The sequence below is a fragment of the Paramisgurnus dabryanus genome, chromosome 16, assembly GCF_030506205.2.
Source record: "Paramisgurnus dabryanus chromosome 16, PD_genome_1.1, whole genome shotgun sequence".
Lineage (NCBI taxonomy): Eukaryota > Metazoa > Chordata > Actinopteri > Cypriniformes > Cobitidae > Paramisgurnus > Paramisgurnus dabryanus.
The window spans coordinates 20,846,847-20,862,359 of NC_133352.1; the positions used below are offsets into that span (position 1 = coordinate 20,846,847).

The window sequence follows — 15,513 nt, forward strand, 5'->3', positions numbered from 1 at the left end:
AACATGTAAATATTGCCACTTTGTAGGTGTGAGCAATTTTTTTTTTTAATTTTTGGGTGTGTCCTTTTAAATGCAAATAAAATTCTTATGAAATGCAAACACTGATCGCCATAATGGTGGTTTGTTGAAATGTAAACTTAATTGTGCTTTCACTTGTTTTCTTTCTCTCTGTACTCAATGGCAGTGCTGTGGTTGGACAGTGCTGATTAAGGTGCGGTATTATTATAATTTGACATCACAAGGGGAGCCAAATTTCAATGACCTATTTTTGCACGTGCTTGCAGCAAATGGTTTACCAAAACTATATAACTGGGTTGTTCTTTTTCAGATTTTCAAGGTTGATTGAAGCACTGGGAATGCAATTATTGCACTTAAACATGGAAAAAGTCAGATTTTCATGATTTGTCCCCTTTAATAATCATTACAATCACTGCATTGTGCATTAATCATGGATATATAGGTACACAAAGTCTCCTCAGAAAACATACAGCAAGTAACAAAGTATATTTGTACATATTGACAATTCTCAGTTCGCAGTTAAGATCTGGGAAATCAGATCACATTTTTTGTGATAGATTTGCTGCCATGCGTTTTACTCATGTTAAACAGTTATATTAATGTTTGTTTTAATAGGTTAATGAACACAATAATGCTATTCTTACACATACATAAACATCATTCAGATAAACAGAACAACTTCAAGAAGGGGACGATGTCTTGAGTTTGTGCATGGCATAAGGGCTGGAGTTGATGTGGGGCCAAATGTCTCCATTTGAAATATCTGGTTTCTCCTCTCTCCTGTCGTCCATGACCACCGTCATAACCATCTCTGGGTTAAACACATCTGCTGTTCTGTACGAATGTGTGAGGTGGCGAAAGGAAGAGGGCAGGGGGGCATCATCATCATCATAATCATCTATTAGTCCTCCTCTTGACCTGTGGGAGCGCTTGAGCTCATCCAGCTCAGAGACCAGATCCTTCAGATCCCTCATTAAGGTGGATTTGAGACCAAACAAACACAGCAAGAACAGCAAACCGGCACATATACCAGAGACAAAGTATAGAGCCACCTTCTCAGGCAGACCTAGGATGGAAAATATGAAAAATAAATCTTTCAATAGTGGACCATAAACATTTAAAATCAATCATACATTCTACAATAAAGAAAATAAAGGGTTAAATTAAAAAGCAATATACTACCATGATTAGTAAAATGGCTGTTGCTGACTGCTGATGTTAGCAAATCATGCAAATAATGATATTAGAACTGACATATCAGAAATATTCTCAATGCAGATTACACATCTAACATACCCTGGATCTGTGAAAAGATTTCCAGAGAGTTGGTGAAAATGTTTTGTGGCCTGTACACACCGGGGCCAGTGTACCACCCACCTGTGAAGTGGGAAGAGGGGCTTTGATCCAGCAGTCAGCAGGACCATTATCAATGATGAAACCAGTCAAAGGTTTGGACACACATAACTCTACTTATGCTTGTCAAGATCTTAAAATCTTTTATTTAAAAGCTTATGCATAAATAAAGAGGGACATGATTTGAAGTGAAGTGACAAACAGTGCCCAGCATGTAAGGGGAGTTCATGACAGGCACGGATTAACGCACGGGCCTACTGGGCACTTGCCCAGGGCACTGGGCCAGTAGGGGGCCCTGTCAAATTGACTGTGTCTATTATTTTCAAATAAATATTTTAATTTTAATTTTATGTAAAATTGTGTTAAATATTGAAGAATAATGTAGGTTTTTTTGCAGTTGCAAAGTATTAACTAGTAAATAAATCAAATAAATAATTTTAATGTATTGCTGCGCTGTTGAGAGAGACATATAGAGGCGAGTGAAAAGCATTGCGTAATATAAAAGTCACGCGTAGAAGATGGTTACTCAAAAACCAAAACAAAAATGAGTTTAAAACCACAACCAAGTGGATCAGTCATAAGAAAGCACAAAAGGACAGCTTTTCCTCACCCTGCCAGTCAGCAACTGTGAAGGAGAACGTTAATTTTCTCTAATGGCAAGAGTAAAAAACGGAACAAATGTGTCAAGGACGTATAAATTCACTGTCTTTAGGGGCTGGACACACAAAGCTTTTACGCCCGCGGCCAGCGTATGTTTTCAATTGATTCTTATGGAAACTCTGCGTTTTTCAAATAAGCAAGCAGCTAGCGGGTTTTTTCCGCGCTGAAAACCGGCACTCTTGTTTTTTTCCGCACTCAGCGCTGAGAGTTCAAAAATATTCAACTTTGAGTGAAATCTCCGCTCGTCAATGTCAGTTCTCACACGGCCGTCCAATTACAGCGGAGGAGGGGCGGGACATTATCACAGCAACCAACCGGCTTACAGCTGAAGTATCACAGCTACCAAAGCGCTCGGCTGAAAAACAGCTGGCATTCGGCGTCCTCAAGGCATTTTCAGCCGCGTTTAAAAGTTTTGGTGTTTCCAGCCCCTAAATGCCTGTGGTGAACGACTGTTACACATGAAATGTAATGAAATGTCTGCTAAATGTAGAAATGTAAAATATTTATGGAATCTTCTCTTGTGATATGATTTGGAGAGGTCAGAATCTTTTTGATTGAGTATGTTGTACAGTATGTTGTATGTTGACAGATACTGGTAAGATATAAATAAACCAATTTGTGGTGTGAAAGTACAGAATATTGTGTGCATTCTGTCCCCGTGTATTAGTGCCATTGTTAATCCTGTAAGATGGGGCATACAGGCAGAGGCGAACCAACACTTGAGCCCTGTGCATACAGGTGCAACGATGTTGCCCAAAAAATTGGTAAAGGGGGGCCTTTGAGACATCCGTGCCCAGGGCACATCATCGCCATAATCCGTCCCTGGTTCATGAAGTCCATTTTAATGACATTACGATATTCTAAAATGTGGAAAATTGTAGTAATAAAGAATACTAAAGTATGTGTGTCTAAATATTGACTGGAAGTGATCATATTTTCACATGTAAATATGGATACTCACACATTGAATAATAGGGGTGTGCATTGGCACTGTCCTCACAATTCAATTCAATTCAATTACGATTCACCAGGGAACGATTCAATTCAATTCGATTCTACGATGCATTGCGATGCATCAGAATTCTACTGTACACAACAAGGCAAATTTTTAATAAGTCAAGTAGTAAACTCAAGTGCAACTATTCTCAACAAAAAAGAAAGCTGACCAGGGCTCGCAAAATTTTAAAATCCCTGGTAGCCCTTTGGGCAGACAGTCTTTAATTTTTGGTAGCCTGAAATGAATATAAGTAGCCAGAATAAAAAAATACACTGTTTAATGTAGAATATTGATAAATCCTGGATTTCCATGTAAGCCAAATATTCCTGCCCATCCCAGCTAACAATTTGGTTCCCAAAACGTTCCCCTATTTTTCAAGGTTTTTGGTTAGCCAGGGATGTTTTCTTTAAGAACATAAACATTCCCCTAATGTTATTTTTAGGTTATTTTACTGTTCCCCTAACGTTAGAATAATTTAATTGTTATATTACTGAAATATTATATGAATGTATTATAATACAGGTTATTTTTTATAAAAAATACCACATCACACATTGTATTTAGATAACATGGTATTTTATCAAATATATAAACAACCAGTGACTTTAACACAATATAGAAGACTTAAAGCAGATATTTATTAAAAAGGAATAAACATAATTCCCTTTATGTTCCCCTAATGTTAGACTCTGAGGTAAAACGAAATGACAAACACACATTCTATTCACTTTAGGTAAACATATCTTACCACTGCTGTTTAGTCACCTATCAGCTTGTAACATCATACTCTCAATAGCCTAGACGTAAATCAATCAAACATATTTTCCTTCTCACATATTTAAGTTACTAACTGAAGAAAGAAAAAAAATACGATAAAACAATGTTAGTCTATGAGGTAAAAATGAAATGACGTTATTTTATTAAATGACTTGAGTTCGCGTAAGCAGGTGCTCGTGAAGAATCTAGCCGGTAGAAGCGCGTGCAGAGGGTCGCGCGCATATATCAGACGTGCACATTAGAGGATGAGTTTATTTATGCTTTCACTTCATTTCCTGACAGTTTCACTTGGTACGTGAGGATAATGACTGACAAGAGGACACCGAAATACATACACTATAATTACCAAACTAAATCTGAGACAAAGCAAAAACATTAAAATATTATTTCCTCCCCAAGATAGCCCGACGGGCAGGGTGAGATACATTTTGGTAGCCCGACAGGAATTCACAATAGAAACGAGACGTCGGCTAGCGATTTTGCGAGCCCTGCCCGAGATGAGAATTTTACACACAGCAAAATAGAATCCGAAATGTGCCCATAATGTCCACTTTCCATGGAAAAGGGTGCGTTTTTATTTACCCGTCTATCACGGTCATCTCCAGAAAATAAACAGTGACATAATCGATTATGGCATTTGCTGCATCGATGCTGAATCGTGCATGCGCGCATTGCGATGCATTGCCGAATCGATTATTGTTGACACCCCTATTGAATAAGGTGCAGTTATTTGGTTAAAGTGTTTTAAAAGACAATGAAAAGCAATGAAGAGGTTCTAGACCAAGAACACCTTTTCCTTACCATGTGTATAGTCAGAGATCAAGAAGGGATCTAGGTTTCCACGTCCAACATCTTCCAGTAGATACCTTGGTACTATGTGGACAAATTTTTGTATTATTTCTGGTAGATATTATCCTGGTGGTAACATATACCATTAAAAGATACTATCTCAGCATAAATGTATGTCTAGTTGTAGCATCTCTAAACATCTTAACTGACCACACGTAAAGGAGACACGCAGGTGCTTTCTGGTGCCAGGGAAGCAGGGGTCTCCAAAACTCTGAGCATCAGCAATCACAGAGCAGTTTGTCCTACCGTGACACTTCCTCGACACCCTTCTCAAAGCTGACGGGGACAAGCACTCTAACAAAAACAAGCGTTATGCCACATCAATTATTTTATACAAAAAATTATTGTTGCAGGCAAAATGTCAGATGGGGTAAAATCTTTGCGTGTGAGGGAGAGCTCCCTCACTACCTCCCACACTTTCGTGCGCCTCACGCGCTACCTCCCACACCTCACGCGCTACCTCACACACCTCACACGCTACCTCACACACCTCACACGCTACCTCCCACACCTCACACGCTACCTCCCACACCTCACGCGTTACCTCCCACACCTCACACGCTACCTCCCACACCTCACGCTCTACCTCCCACACCTCACGCTCTACCTCCCACACCTCACACGCTACGTCCCACACCTCACGCGCTACATCACACACCTCACACATCTCATGGGCTATCTCCCACATCTCCCGCGCTACCTCTTGCGAAAATTAACCATGGTTATATTGTGGTAAAAGTGTAGTAACCATGTTTTTTTGGTTTATTGATTACTATCAGCAAAACCATGGTTTTACTACACTAACTATGGTTTTACTATGGTTTTTAAAAAAAAAACATGATTGTCAAAACCATTGTTATTTTGGAGTTACTATGGTTTTACTACAGTAACCATGTTTTTTTGGTTTTAACTGTAGTAAAACCATGGTTAATTTTCGTACCTCCCACACCTCACGCGCTACATCACACACCTCACACATCTCATGGGCTATCTCCCACATCTCCCGCGCTACCTCTTGCGAAAATTAACCATGGTTATATTGTGGTAAAAGTGTAGTAACCATGTTTTTTTTTGGTGTATTTATTACTATCAGCAAAACCATGGTTTTACTACACTAAAAGATTTTAATTTTAACTGTAGTAAAACCATGGTTAATTTTCGTACCTCCCACACCTCAGGCGCTACCTCACACACCTCACACACCTCCCTCGCTTCCTCCCACACCTCACGCGCTACCTCTTACAAAAATTAACCATGGTTATATTGTGGTAAAAGTGTAGTAACCATGTTTTTTTGGTGTATTGATTACTATCAGCAAAACTATGGTTTTACTACACTAACTATGGTTTTACTATGGTTTTTAAAAAAACATGATTGTCAAAACCATTGTTATTTTGGAGTTACTATGGTTTTACTACAGTAACCATGTTCTTTTGGTTTTAACTGTAGTAAAACCATGGTTAATTTTCGTACCTCCCACACCTCACGCGCTACATCACACACCTCACACATCTCATGGGCTATCTCCCACATCTCCCGCGCTACCTCCCACACCTCACACACCTCCCTCAATACCTCCCACACCTCCCACGCTACCTCCCACACCTCCCACGCTACCTCACACGCTACCTCACGCGCTACCTCACACACCTCACACACCTCACACGCTACCTCCCACACCTCACGCGCTACATCACACACCTCACACACCTCCCTCGCTACCTCACACACCTCACGCGCTACCTCACACACCTCCCTCGCTACCTCCCACACATCACGCGCTACCTCACACACCTCACGCGCTACCTCACACACCTCACGCCCTACCTCACACACCTCCCACACCTCACACACTACCTAACACACCTCACACGCTACCTCACACACCTCACACACTCCCTCGCTACCTCCCACACCTCCCACACCTCACGTGCTACCTCACACACCTCCCACACCTCACACACTACCTCCCACACCTCACACGCTACCTCACACACCTCCCTCGCTACCTCCCACACCTCCCACGCTACCTCACACACCTCACACACCTCCCTCGCTACCTCACACACCTCCCTTGCTACCTCACACACCTTCCTCGCTACCTCCCACACCTCACGCGCTACCTCCCACACCTCACGCGCTACCTCACACACCTCACGCGCTACCTCACACACCTCCCACTCCTCACGTGCTACCTCTCACACCTCACGCGCTACCTCACACACCTCACACATATCATGGGCTACCTCCCACATCTCCCTCGCTACCTTACACACCTCCCACATATCATGGGCTATCTCCCACATCTCCCTCGCTACCTCACACACCTCCCACATCTCATGGGCTACCTCCCACACCTCCCACATCTCCCTCGCTACCTCACACACCTCCCACATATCATGGGCTATCTTCCACATCTCCCTCGCTACCTCACACACCTCCCACATCTCATGGGCTATCTCCCACATCTCCCTCGCTACCTACCACACCTCACGCACCACCTTCCACACTCTCACGCGCTTTCTCTGTGTGTTAAGTCGGTATTATTGATGGTTGTTAGGCTGTTTCTGTTGCATTCTGTCAAAAAAAAATTTTGCTCTTGATGTGAGGCTTGTTTTATTATTATTTATTCATGACTTATATTGGTTTATGAAAGTTCAGACACGCGTGCAACCAAGTATGTTAGAGATGGCCATTTGTAAATAATTTACAGAAGATAAATTGCATTTTGTTGTCCAAGTACTTGGGAGGCCACCTACCGGCAATACTTTAAGATTAGCGAGGTGTGGAGGCTTCCATGTTTCCAAATATTGTTTAACCCATTTGTGCCTGATTCTGCGCCCCGAAACATTACATTTAATGCTGGTGCACGCAGCATCAGATGCAAATGTGCTAAATGAATTAAAATTAAATGAATTAAAATAAAATATATTTTAGCCATAAGATACTTAGTCTACCCACTAAAATAAGATGAACCAAATAAAATGAGAAAATATTTATTTTATTTTATTCATAGCTCAAACAAATGTATAAATGGCGTATGACATCAAGCTTACGGTACTTTGATGTCACATGTAAGACGGCCTATAAGCAAAATGAACCCCATCTAAACACATATCATCACCCAGAACTGGGAAGAGAGCGGGCTTATTAGACATGAGAGAGACTAATTAATATGTTAGCTTGAATTGGAATAAGCAATGTCCACACCGCAATATCCTTTACATAATAATGTTCATTTAATGAAGAATTCGCAGGTTTACAAAGTTGAACTGCAGGGTAAAATAATGGCTATGGCTTTGAATACTTTTACAACTATGGTAAGAAACAAAGATCCTGTAAAATAAGTAAAATACTGAACCATCATATTTCTTCACAATCTGCTCCAGCAGAAAAAAATATATCATTATACTTATTCAACAGCCATCACAAAAAGCGCAAACAATAAATAATTGCTAACTAATGTAGTGCACAAATTATTTTTTATAGACCTTTTGCGTGTTTGCAAACAGAGATGACGTTTTTTGTGGCCGGAGCCCAACTGGTGACAGCTCCGCAATAGGGGTGTTTTAGCGTTAAACTGTTATTTTTATGGATCCTGTGTTCTGTAGGAGTATGTTTCCCCTATATTTCTCTTAAGTGTAATGTTTCTTATAACGTTTTCATCAAGTTACATTTATTTTTTAAATAAATTAAAAGTTTAAATGGCTTGGCTACTGATGTGTGCATGTATGTAATGTATATGTATTGTTCTTTATTGGTAAATCAATTATTTTTACAGTATGAATCGCTGAAGTACTTATAAGAGCAGTACTATCATGTATTCTGTATAATATCATTTATTAAATATTTCATCATTTCCTGTTTTCAATTTCTTCCTTATATGTTTAGCCTACGTGTTTGTTCTAAAACTATTATGTTTACATACAAATTAATTTGTATAGGCCTGTTTATATATTATTAACACTTTACATCGTGTGTGTGTGTGTGTGTGTGTGTGTGTGTGTGTGTGTGTGTGTGTGTGTGTGTGTGTGTGTGTGTGTGTGTGTACCTGGTAATTATCACGTTGCGGGGACCAATTGTCCCCACAAAGATAGGAATACCAGTGTTTTTGTGACCTTGTGGAGACATTTTGATGTCCCCATGAGGAAACTAGCTTATAAATCAAACAACATGATGTTTCTTGAAAATGTGAAGTAGCAGAAGGGTTTCTGTGATGGTTGGGGTTAGGGAATGGGGTAGGTAAGGGGAATAGACAATGGCGGAACTAGAATTTTTTTATTGGGGTGGCCAGGGGGTGGCCAAAGCTACTTTAGGGGGTCCATAGACCATAAAAGAAAATGACGTGTAACCATGTATCAAGAAAGCATAAATGATCGCATTAGATGTAAACATAATAAGGGTGAATTTTAAATTTTTCTACTGTATTTCTTACATCTGATTTACTGTCTGTTAAAGGGATTCACCCAAAAATGAAAATTCTGTCATTTACTCACCCTTATGTTGTTCTAAACCTGTATTTTATTTTAATTAATACAAAAGAAGATATTTTGATAAATGATGGTAAGCACACAATTAATGGTGTATATCCATTGAATTCCATCATGTTGTTTTTATTCCTACTATGGAAGTCAATGGTTACAGCTGTGTGCATACCATCATTTATCAAAATATCTTCTTTTGTGTTCATCAGAAAAAAATAAATTCGTACAGGTTTAGAACAACATAAGGATGTAAAAATTATGACAGAATTTTCATTTTGTGAACTATCACTTTAATGAAGCAAAAGATCAGGAAATCTAAACTCCATGATAAACCTTAAACTTACTTCAGATAGCAGAGCTCAACACAAAGGATGTTTGGATTAATCTTTATTTACGAAGATACAGAAGATGCAAAAGTTTTCTTTTTTCTTTTGATATTTAATTAACTTTAATGACAGAGAGACTTCAACAGGTTAGGCTAAGACCGAATGCAATAAAATGTTTATTCGTTTAAGACGTACAGTAACCAAATGTTTACTATGAAAATCACCAAGACAGCTATTTTGACATATGAGCATTTGTCCGTTTAAGCCAAAAAGACGCGAACATGAAGTCGTTTATGCTCTGCCTGTGCAGGCGCACTATCGGATATGCGCGTCGCGCTTTCAAGTTCAATGTGGCAATCCAGTCGAATTAACAATCATACAGTAGCATATACAGATCAAGTCAAGAATGAAAACATGGTGCTGGGTTTTGTTGTAATAAGAATTGGCAATCTTAGACTTTATTCAGTCCACAAGAAAATTACCACACTTCCAGCATATACAGTGAAATCATGTAGTATTAGCAATGTACGACTTCACTTACATCATTTTAAAGAGATTCCAAGCATTATGTAGACATGACATTTATCTTTTGATGGTATGAAAAGTATTCGTTAAGTTACAGTAATTTTTCTGACGCGTTTTTAAAAAGGCGTCACTGATGGAGAGATAACAGAATGCGCATTATGTATATTTTCTTAATTTTGTGAAAAGCACAACATGTTTTTATAGACACACAAAAAAATGACACTTTAACGTTTTAAATGATGTATAAATCATATCTGTATGTCCAAAATCAGCAGAGTAATCCAAGTCTCTTTGCGCAGTGATTGAAAAATAAAGAGTTTGCGCCGCGAACACAGGGAGGGTTAATATTCATAATGTTTGTTTTTAACATTGTGCTGCGCTGCCGCACGTCGAAAATAAACATAGCGATTAAGTGAAAGTAGCGCATTAAATTTGGGGTGGCACACGGGGGTGGCCAGTGACATGTCAAGGGTGTCTGCCACCCTGGACACCCCTCTGGCTCCGCCACTGGGAATAGAATATACAGTTTTTACAGTATAAAATGCATTACGTCTATGGAATGTCCCCACAAAACATGGAAACCAGAATGTGTGTGTGTGTGTGTGTGTGCGTGCGTGCGTGCGTGCGTGCGTGCGTGCGTGCGTGCGTGCGTGTGCTATGTTTATATATTTATTAGTAACGTTAAACATCATAATTTAGAACAAACAGGAAGAAGACATAGGCTAAGATAGAAGGTAAAAAGAAGTAATAGAAAACGAAAAAAATATGAAAACTTTAATAAATAGTAACATTATTGATATTATGGACTCATTCGAAACTTTAATCTTTCTAAATAAATTATAAACGTAACGTGATGAAAACGCTATAAGAGACAGAGGGAACAGACTTCGACAGAACAACAGATATCTTCTCTAATTATTTTCTATTCAAATTATTTAAAGATTTTCAGATGATTTCATCACTCCAGTCTGTCCGGTTGAGGGCTTATTGCAACCATAAACACCTACGTTTATCTTCAAATGGTGTCTTCGACGACGGTATACTATAAAAATGAAGGTCATCTTCCCGCGGACGGTCCGCGCGGTAGCCGACGACCGCGGTCCGCATACGCGAACATTTCTAGGCAACATGATCTCACAAAAATCCGTGAAATAGTCACGCATTATTTTGCTCAGTTTTGCGTGACATTGTCACGTATTTCCACCATATTACGTGCCCCTGACACGACTTGCTTTTCCGTGACAGTTTCACGTATTGGTTACTCAACTGTTTTTCCTATTTTTAAACAATTTTCGCTTCGGTTTGGGGTTAGATTTGCTGTTTGCATTAGGATGTCACTTAATGTATTGGTTTATAAAAAAAATTTGTATGCTTTTTAAACCATCGTCGCCTGACGTTGGGGTTAGAGTTGGGTTTGGGTAAGGATGTCATTTTATGTAACAGAAGGTTGTTCTAACCCCAAACCGAAGCTACAATTGTAAGAAAATAGGAAAAACAGTTGAGTAACCAATACGTGAAACTGTCACGGAAAAGAAGTCGTGTCAGGGGCACGTAATATGGTGGAAATACGTGACAATGTCACGCAAAACTGAGCAAAATAATGCGTGACTATTTCACGTATTTTGTGAGATCAGTATACCTATAGCGAGGGAGCTCCCCCTGACACGCGTGAGGTGTGGGAGGTAGCGAGGGAGATGTGAGAGGTAGCGAGTGAGCTTCCCCTGACACGCATAAGATGTGTGAGGTAGCGAGGGAGATATGGGAGAGGGCGCGTGAGGTGTGGGAGGTGTGTGAGGTAGCGTGTGAGGTGTGTGAGGTAGCGTGTGAGGTGTGGGAGGTAGCGTGTGAGGTGTGGGAGGTAGCGTGTGAGGTGTGTGAGGTAGCGTGTGAGGTGTGGGAGGTAGCGTGTGAGGTGTGGGAGGTAGCGTGTGAGGTGTGGGAGGTAGCGTGTGAGGTGTGGGAGGTAGCGCGTGAGGCGCACGAAAGTGTGGGAGGTAGTGAGGGAGCTCTCCCTCACACGCAAAGATTTAACCCGCTCTCCAAAATGTTGTGGCTCTGCTGTTGTAGCACACATTGTCCACCAGATGGAGGAAGTGTATTTAGTTTCAAACCTATGTCAGGCAGTGTGATGGCCTCTTGGGGGCACTCAATGTTGTTTTCATGCTCCAGGTGTCCAAAAATGGCTGAATAGATGGCCAGAACCGTGTTATTCTTACATGCCAGCTTCAGTCTCTCATTTTCACACACTGTTTTGGAACGATGATGCTCTTTAAAAAAAAAGAAAACACGTCTTTTTTATTTTTACACTTGTTACAGTATTATAAGACCCAAGCATAAATACAGTTCTCACCTGGCTTACACTTATAGGTGACAATAATATACTTGGTGGTTTCCGGGCAAGGATCTTCACCAAACACGGGGCTTACGACAGGTATCTGACACACCCTTTGATCCTGGCACTCAGACATCACCTTCTACACATAAACACACAGTCTGTCTGCTGAAATTCATAATAAACTTCATAATATAGATTATGTCTATCAGTGAGATACCTGAATGGCTGTGGTTGATGTACAGTCTGTACTTTCCACTGTCAGATTTGGGTTTGCATGTGGACATAGATACTGACTCGGAACACGGCGTCCATAAAATGCAGAGATGACAGCGATGGATGTTCTAGCAGGGCATCTGACGGACAGCGTGTCTCCATCACAAGCATGGGCAGTGTGGTTCTTCAGGATCTTGTGGAGGTAATCTAAACAGAACCGAAGATGATTTATGCAGACATCTCTCGTTTGCATAGTGCAACTAATTCAATACACTGCAATGCATTTGTAAATGACCAAACCAGCTTCATAAGTTATCTATCAAGGTCTGCTTTGCAACGCAGAAAGTTTCTTCCACATGTAGAAGAATCTTATGTTGCTAAATTTGTTTTGAGGCTCAACCTTGGCAAATACAAATCTGTTTTGTCAACATAAAAAATTAATCTATTGTTTAAAAGTAAGACCACTGAAAGTGAAACTATTATACACTTTTTTTGTTATATTTTTGTCATTTTATTAGACAAGTGCAGTAAGAGAAAAGAGTAGAGGTCAGGGACAGCCATGTAGTCAGAGGAAATGTCCCTAACAGGATCTGTGAGAAGTTTTCCTGTTTACATTACAAGGCAGATTTGGTATTGAAATCCTATGAAGTGGACATTTAATTCTCTTGAATATTCTTCACTTTACTTCCAAAACTGGTTTCTGTCCTGCTATGTTTTACCATGCACTACCGTCACTGTACAATATCCAATAAATACAATAAATGTGCACATTCAAAGGGAAAAAACTGGATCAGTAACAATTGTTATGTCAGGCCTTCCTCACCTCCACCCTCTCATAGGTTAGGCCATGCTGCATTTGTGTAGCTCTCTGTTAGGCAGTGCCAGGCACAGATACACACAACACAGACACAAACACAATGAGCTATTCTTACCTAATTTTGACATAAAGCAAAATAATAATATAATAATATAAATAATAAGCATGACTAAACCGAAAAGCCAGTATTCATAAGAGATATAGATTCAACATTACTGACTCTTTGCATAAAAACTTTACACTTTTAGAGCTTTAGCAGCATTGCTAAGAAATGTTTGTTTTTTGGCACAGAATAGGTTTATGTTCATAATAGCCTTGTATTTCCAAATGGTTTGTAATTGGACGATGGAGAAGGATGGCCAGTTTTTGACCCCAACAACTCTCTAGAGTTACATTAAAGGCAAAATTCCAAACAATTTCTTTCCTATGCTCCAAGACAGCAGTGCTACAAGCTGAATTTCCACATCACAACAACATGGAACAGAGGAAAACACTCACCGGAGAAATCTGGAGCAGATGAAACATAGTATGTGTTGACAGATATGACGAGAAAGAGGAAACACCAGGACAAACTAGAGCTCCATGGAGTCTGCATAGTGCACGACACACATTACAAACCGCGGTGATTTTATAACTAGGAGAGGTTGTTTGTTTACTGCCCTCTGACTTGTGAACAGGAGAAAGACTCAATAGTGACATTGTTTTGTGGAGAACAAGCCTTCTTTCATCAACACTGATACTGACGAACATTTGTGTCATTGCACTAATTAGATGGTTTAAATGGTTTACTATTTTTTTTCAAAGGTGAGAAAGTTCACACCTAAAAACAAACGGTGCTAAATAGCACTAAAAGTGGTTCTTGGCTCGTAATCATAGAGCAACCATTTTTAGTGCTATATAGCACCTATGAAGCACCTATGACGAACCATACATGGGTCATATAGCACCACTATAGCACCACAATATGGTTCTACATAGCACAATATGGTTCTACACAGGTGCTACGTAGGTATTTCATCTGTGATATATGGCACTTAAAGGGACATTACACTTTTTTGGAAATATGCAAATTTTCCAGCTCCACTCGAGTTAAACATTTCATTCTTACTGTTTTGGAATCCATTCAGCTGATCTCCAGGTCTGGCGCTAGCACTTTTAGCATAGCCTAGCACAATCCATTGAATCTGATTAGACCATTAGCATCACACCAAAGAACCAAAGAGTTTCAATATTTTCCCCAAAAATAGTCCCCTGCCATTGAAAGTAACCATGGGGACTACTTTTGGGCAGTGTGTAATATTACTACTCCTGCTGCAGCCATGCTACAGCAGCAAAGTCACTGATTATTACACCAGAATGAGAGTATAGTTCCTAGCCATATCAGTCTAGAAAAATCACAACTTTTACTTTTCTGTCGGTCTTAGTACACAATGTAACTACAGAAGAGTCAAGTTTTAAATAGGAAAAATATTGAAACTCTTTGGTTAATTTTAGCGCGATGCTAATGGTCTAATCAGATTCAATGGATTGTGCTAAGCTATGCTAAAAGTGCTAGCGCCAGACCCTGAGATCAGCTGAATGGATTTCAAAACGGTAAGAATCAAATGTTAAACTTCTGGGGGAGTTGGAAAATCAGCATATTTTCAAAAAAAGTGGAGTGTCCCTTTAATGTGGTTCCTCTATGATTATGAGCCAAGAACCAGTTTTAGTGCTGTTTAGCACCGTTTGTTTTTACAGTGTATATTTACCCTATAAGCAAAGAGGATGTTTTCATATTTTTATAGCTGTTGGTGGCAAAACAAGGTTTATATTTAATAACCAAACATATAAGTTGTGGAAAACAGTGTGTGTAAAATCAGTGGAGCTTTCTCCAAAGCCTGGATAATACTCACAGCAATACTCAGTAAATAAAAAAACAGGCACTATACGTTTTTCCTCCCGATTTTGCTCCATTCATGTTCAATTAGAAAAAGAATAAATTAATTTTGTTGACCCTTACAATTTTGTTTCCTTTGCTTGTGTCGAGGTACGATGACAGTGGTCAGCCCCTGGCCTATAGTCAACATTTAGGATCCTGTTTGTAGAGATAAAGCCAGGATTTTCCAAGCTGTGTTCCCAGCTGCTGAATGTCCTTTAGATAGCCTATCATCTTAAGATAA

The 15,513-nt window shown here is 39.7% G+C and overlaps 1 protein-coding gene across 3 annotated transcripts; it reads right to left on the reverse strand.

Annotated features, from left to right (window-relative positions):
* Window positions 1-387: 387 nt before the first annotated feature.
* LOC135757376 (protein eva-1 homolog C) lies at window positions 388-14,039 on the reverse strand. 3 transcript variants are annotated; one of them, XM_065271972.2, is made up of 8 exons: window positions 13,853-14,039; window positions 12,542-12,744; window positions 12,340-12,463; window positions 12,101-12,172; window positions 4,805-4,948; window positions 4,607-4,678; window positions 1,315-1,395; window positions 388-1,084 (listed from the first exon to the last, which is right to left on the reverse strand). In XM_065271972.2, the coding sequence occupies exons 1-8, from the start codon at window positions 13,947-13,949 to the stop codon at window positions 699-701; spliced, it is 1,179 nt and encodes a 392-aa protein (XP_065128044.2). In that variant the 5' UTR covers window positions 13,950-14,039; the 3' UTR covers window positions 388-698. The 3 variants fall into 3 exon arrangements, with proteins under 3 accessions (XP_065128044.2, XP_065128042.2, XP_065128043.2); XM_065271970.2 differs by having other exon boundaries at window positions 12,101-12,256; window positions 13,853-14,038; XM_065271971.2 differs by lacking the exon at window positions 1,315-1,395 and having other exon boundaries at window positions 12,101-12,256; window positions 13,853-14,037.
* Between the last annotated feature and the right edge of the window lie 1,474 nt (window positions 14,040-15,513).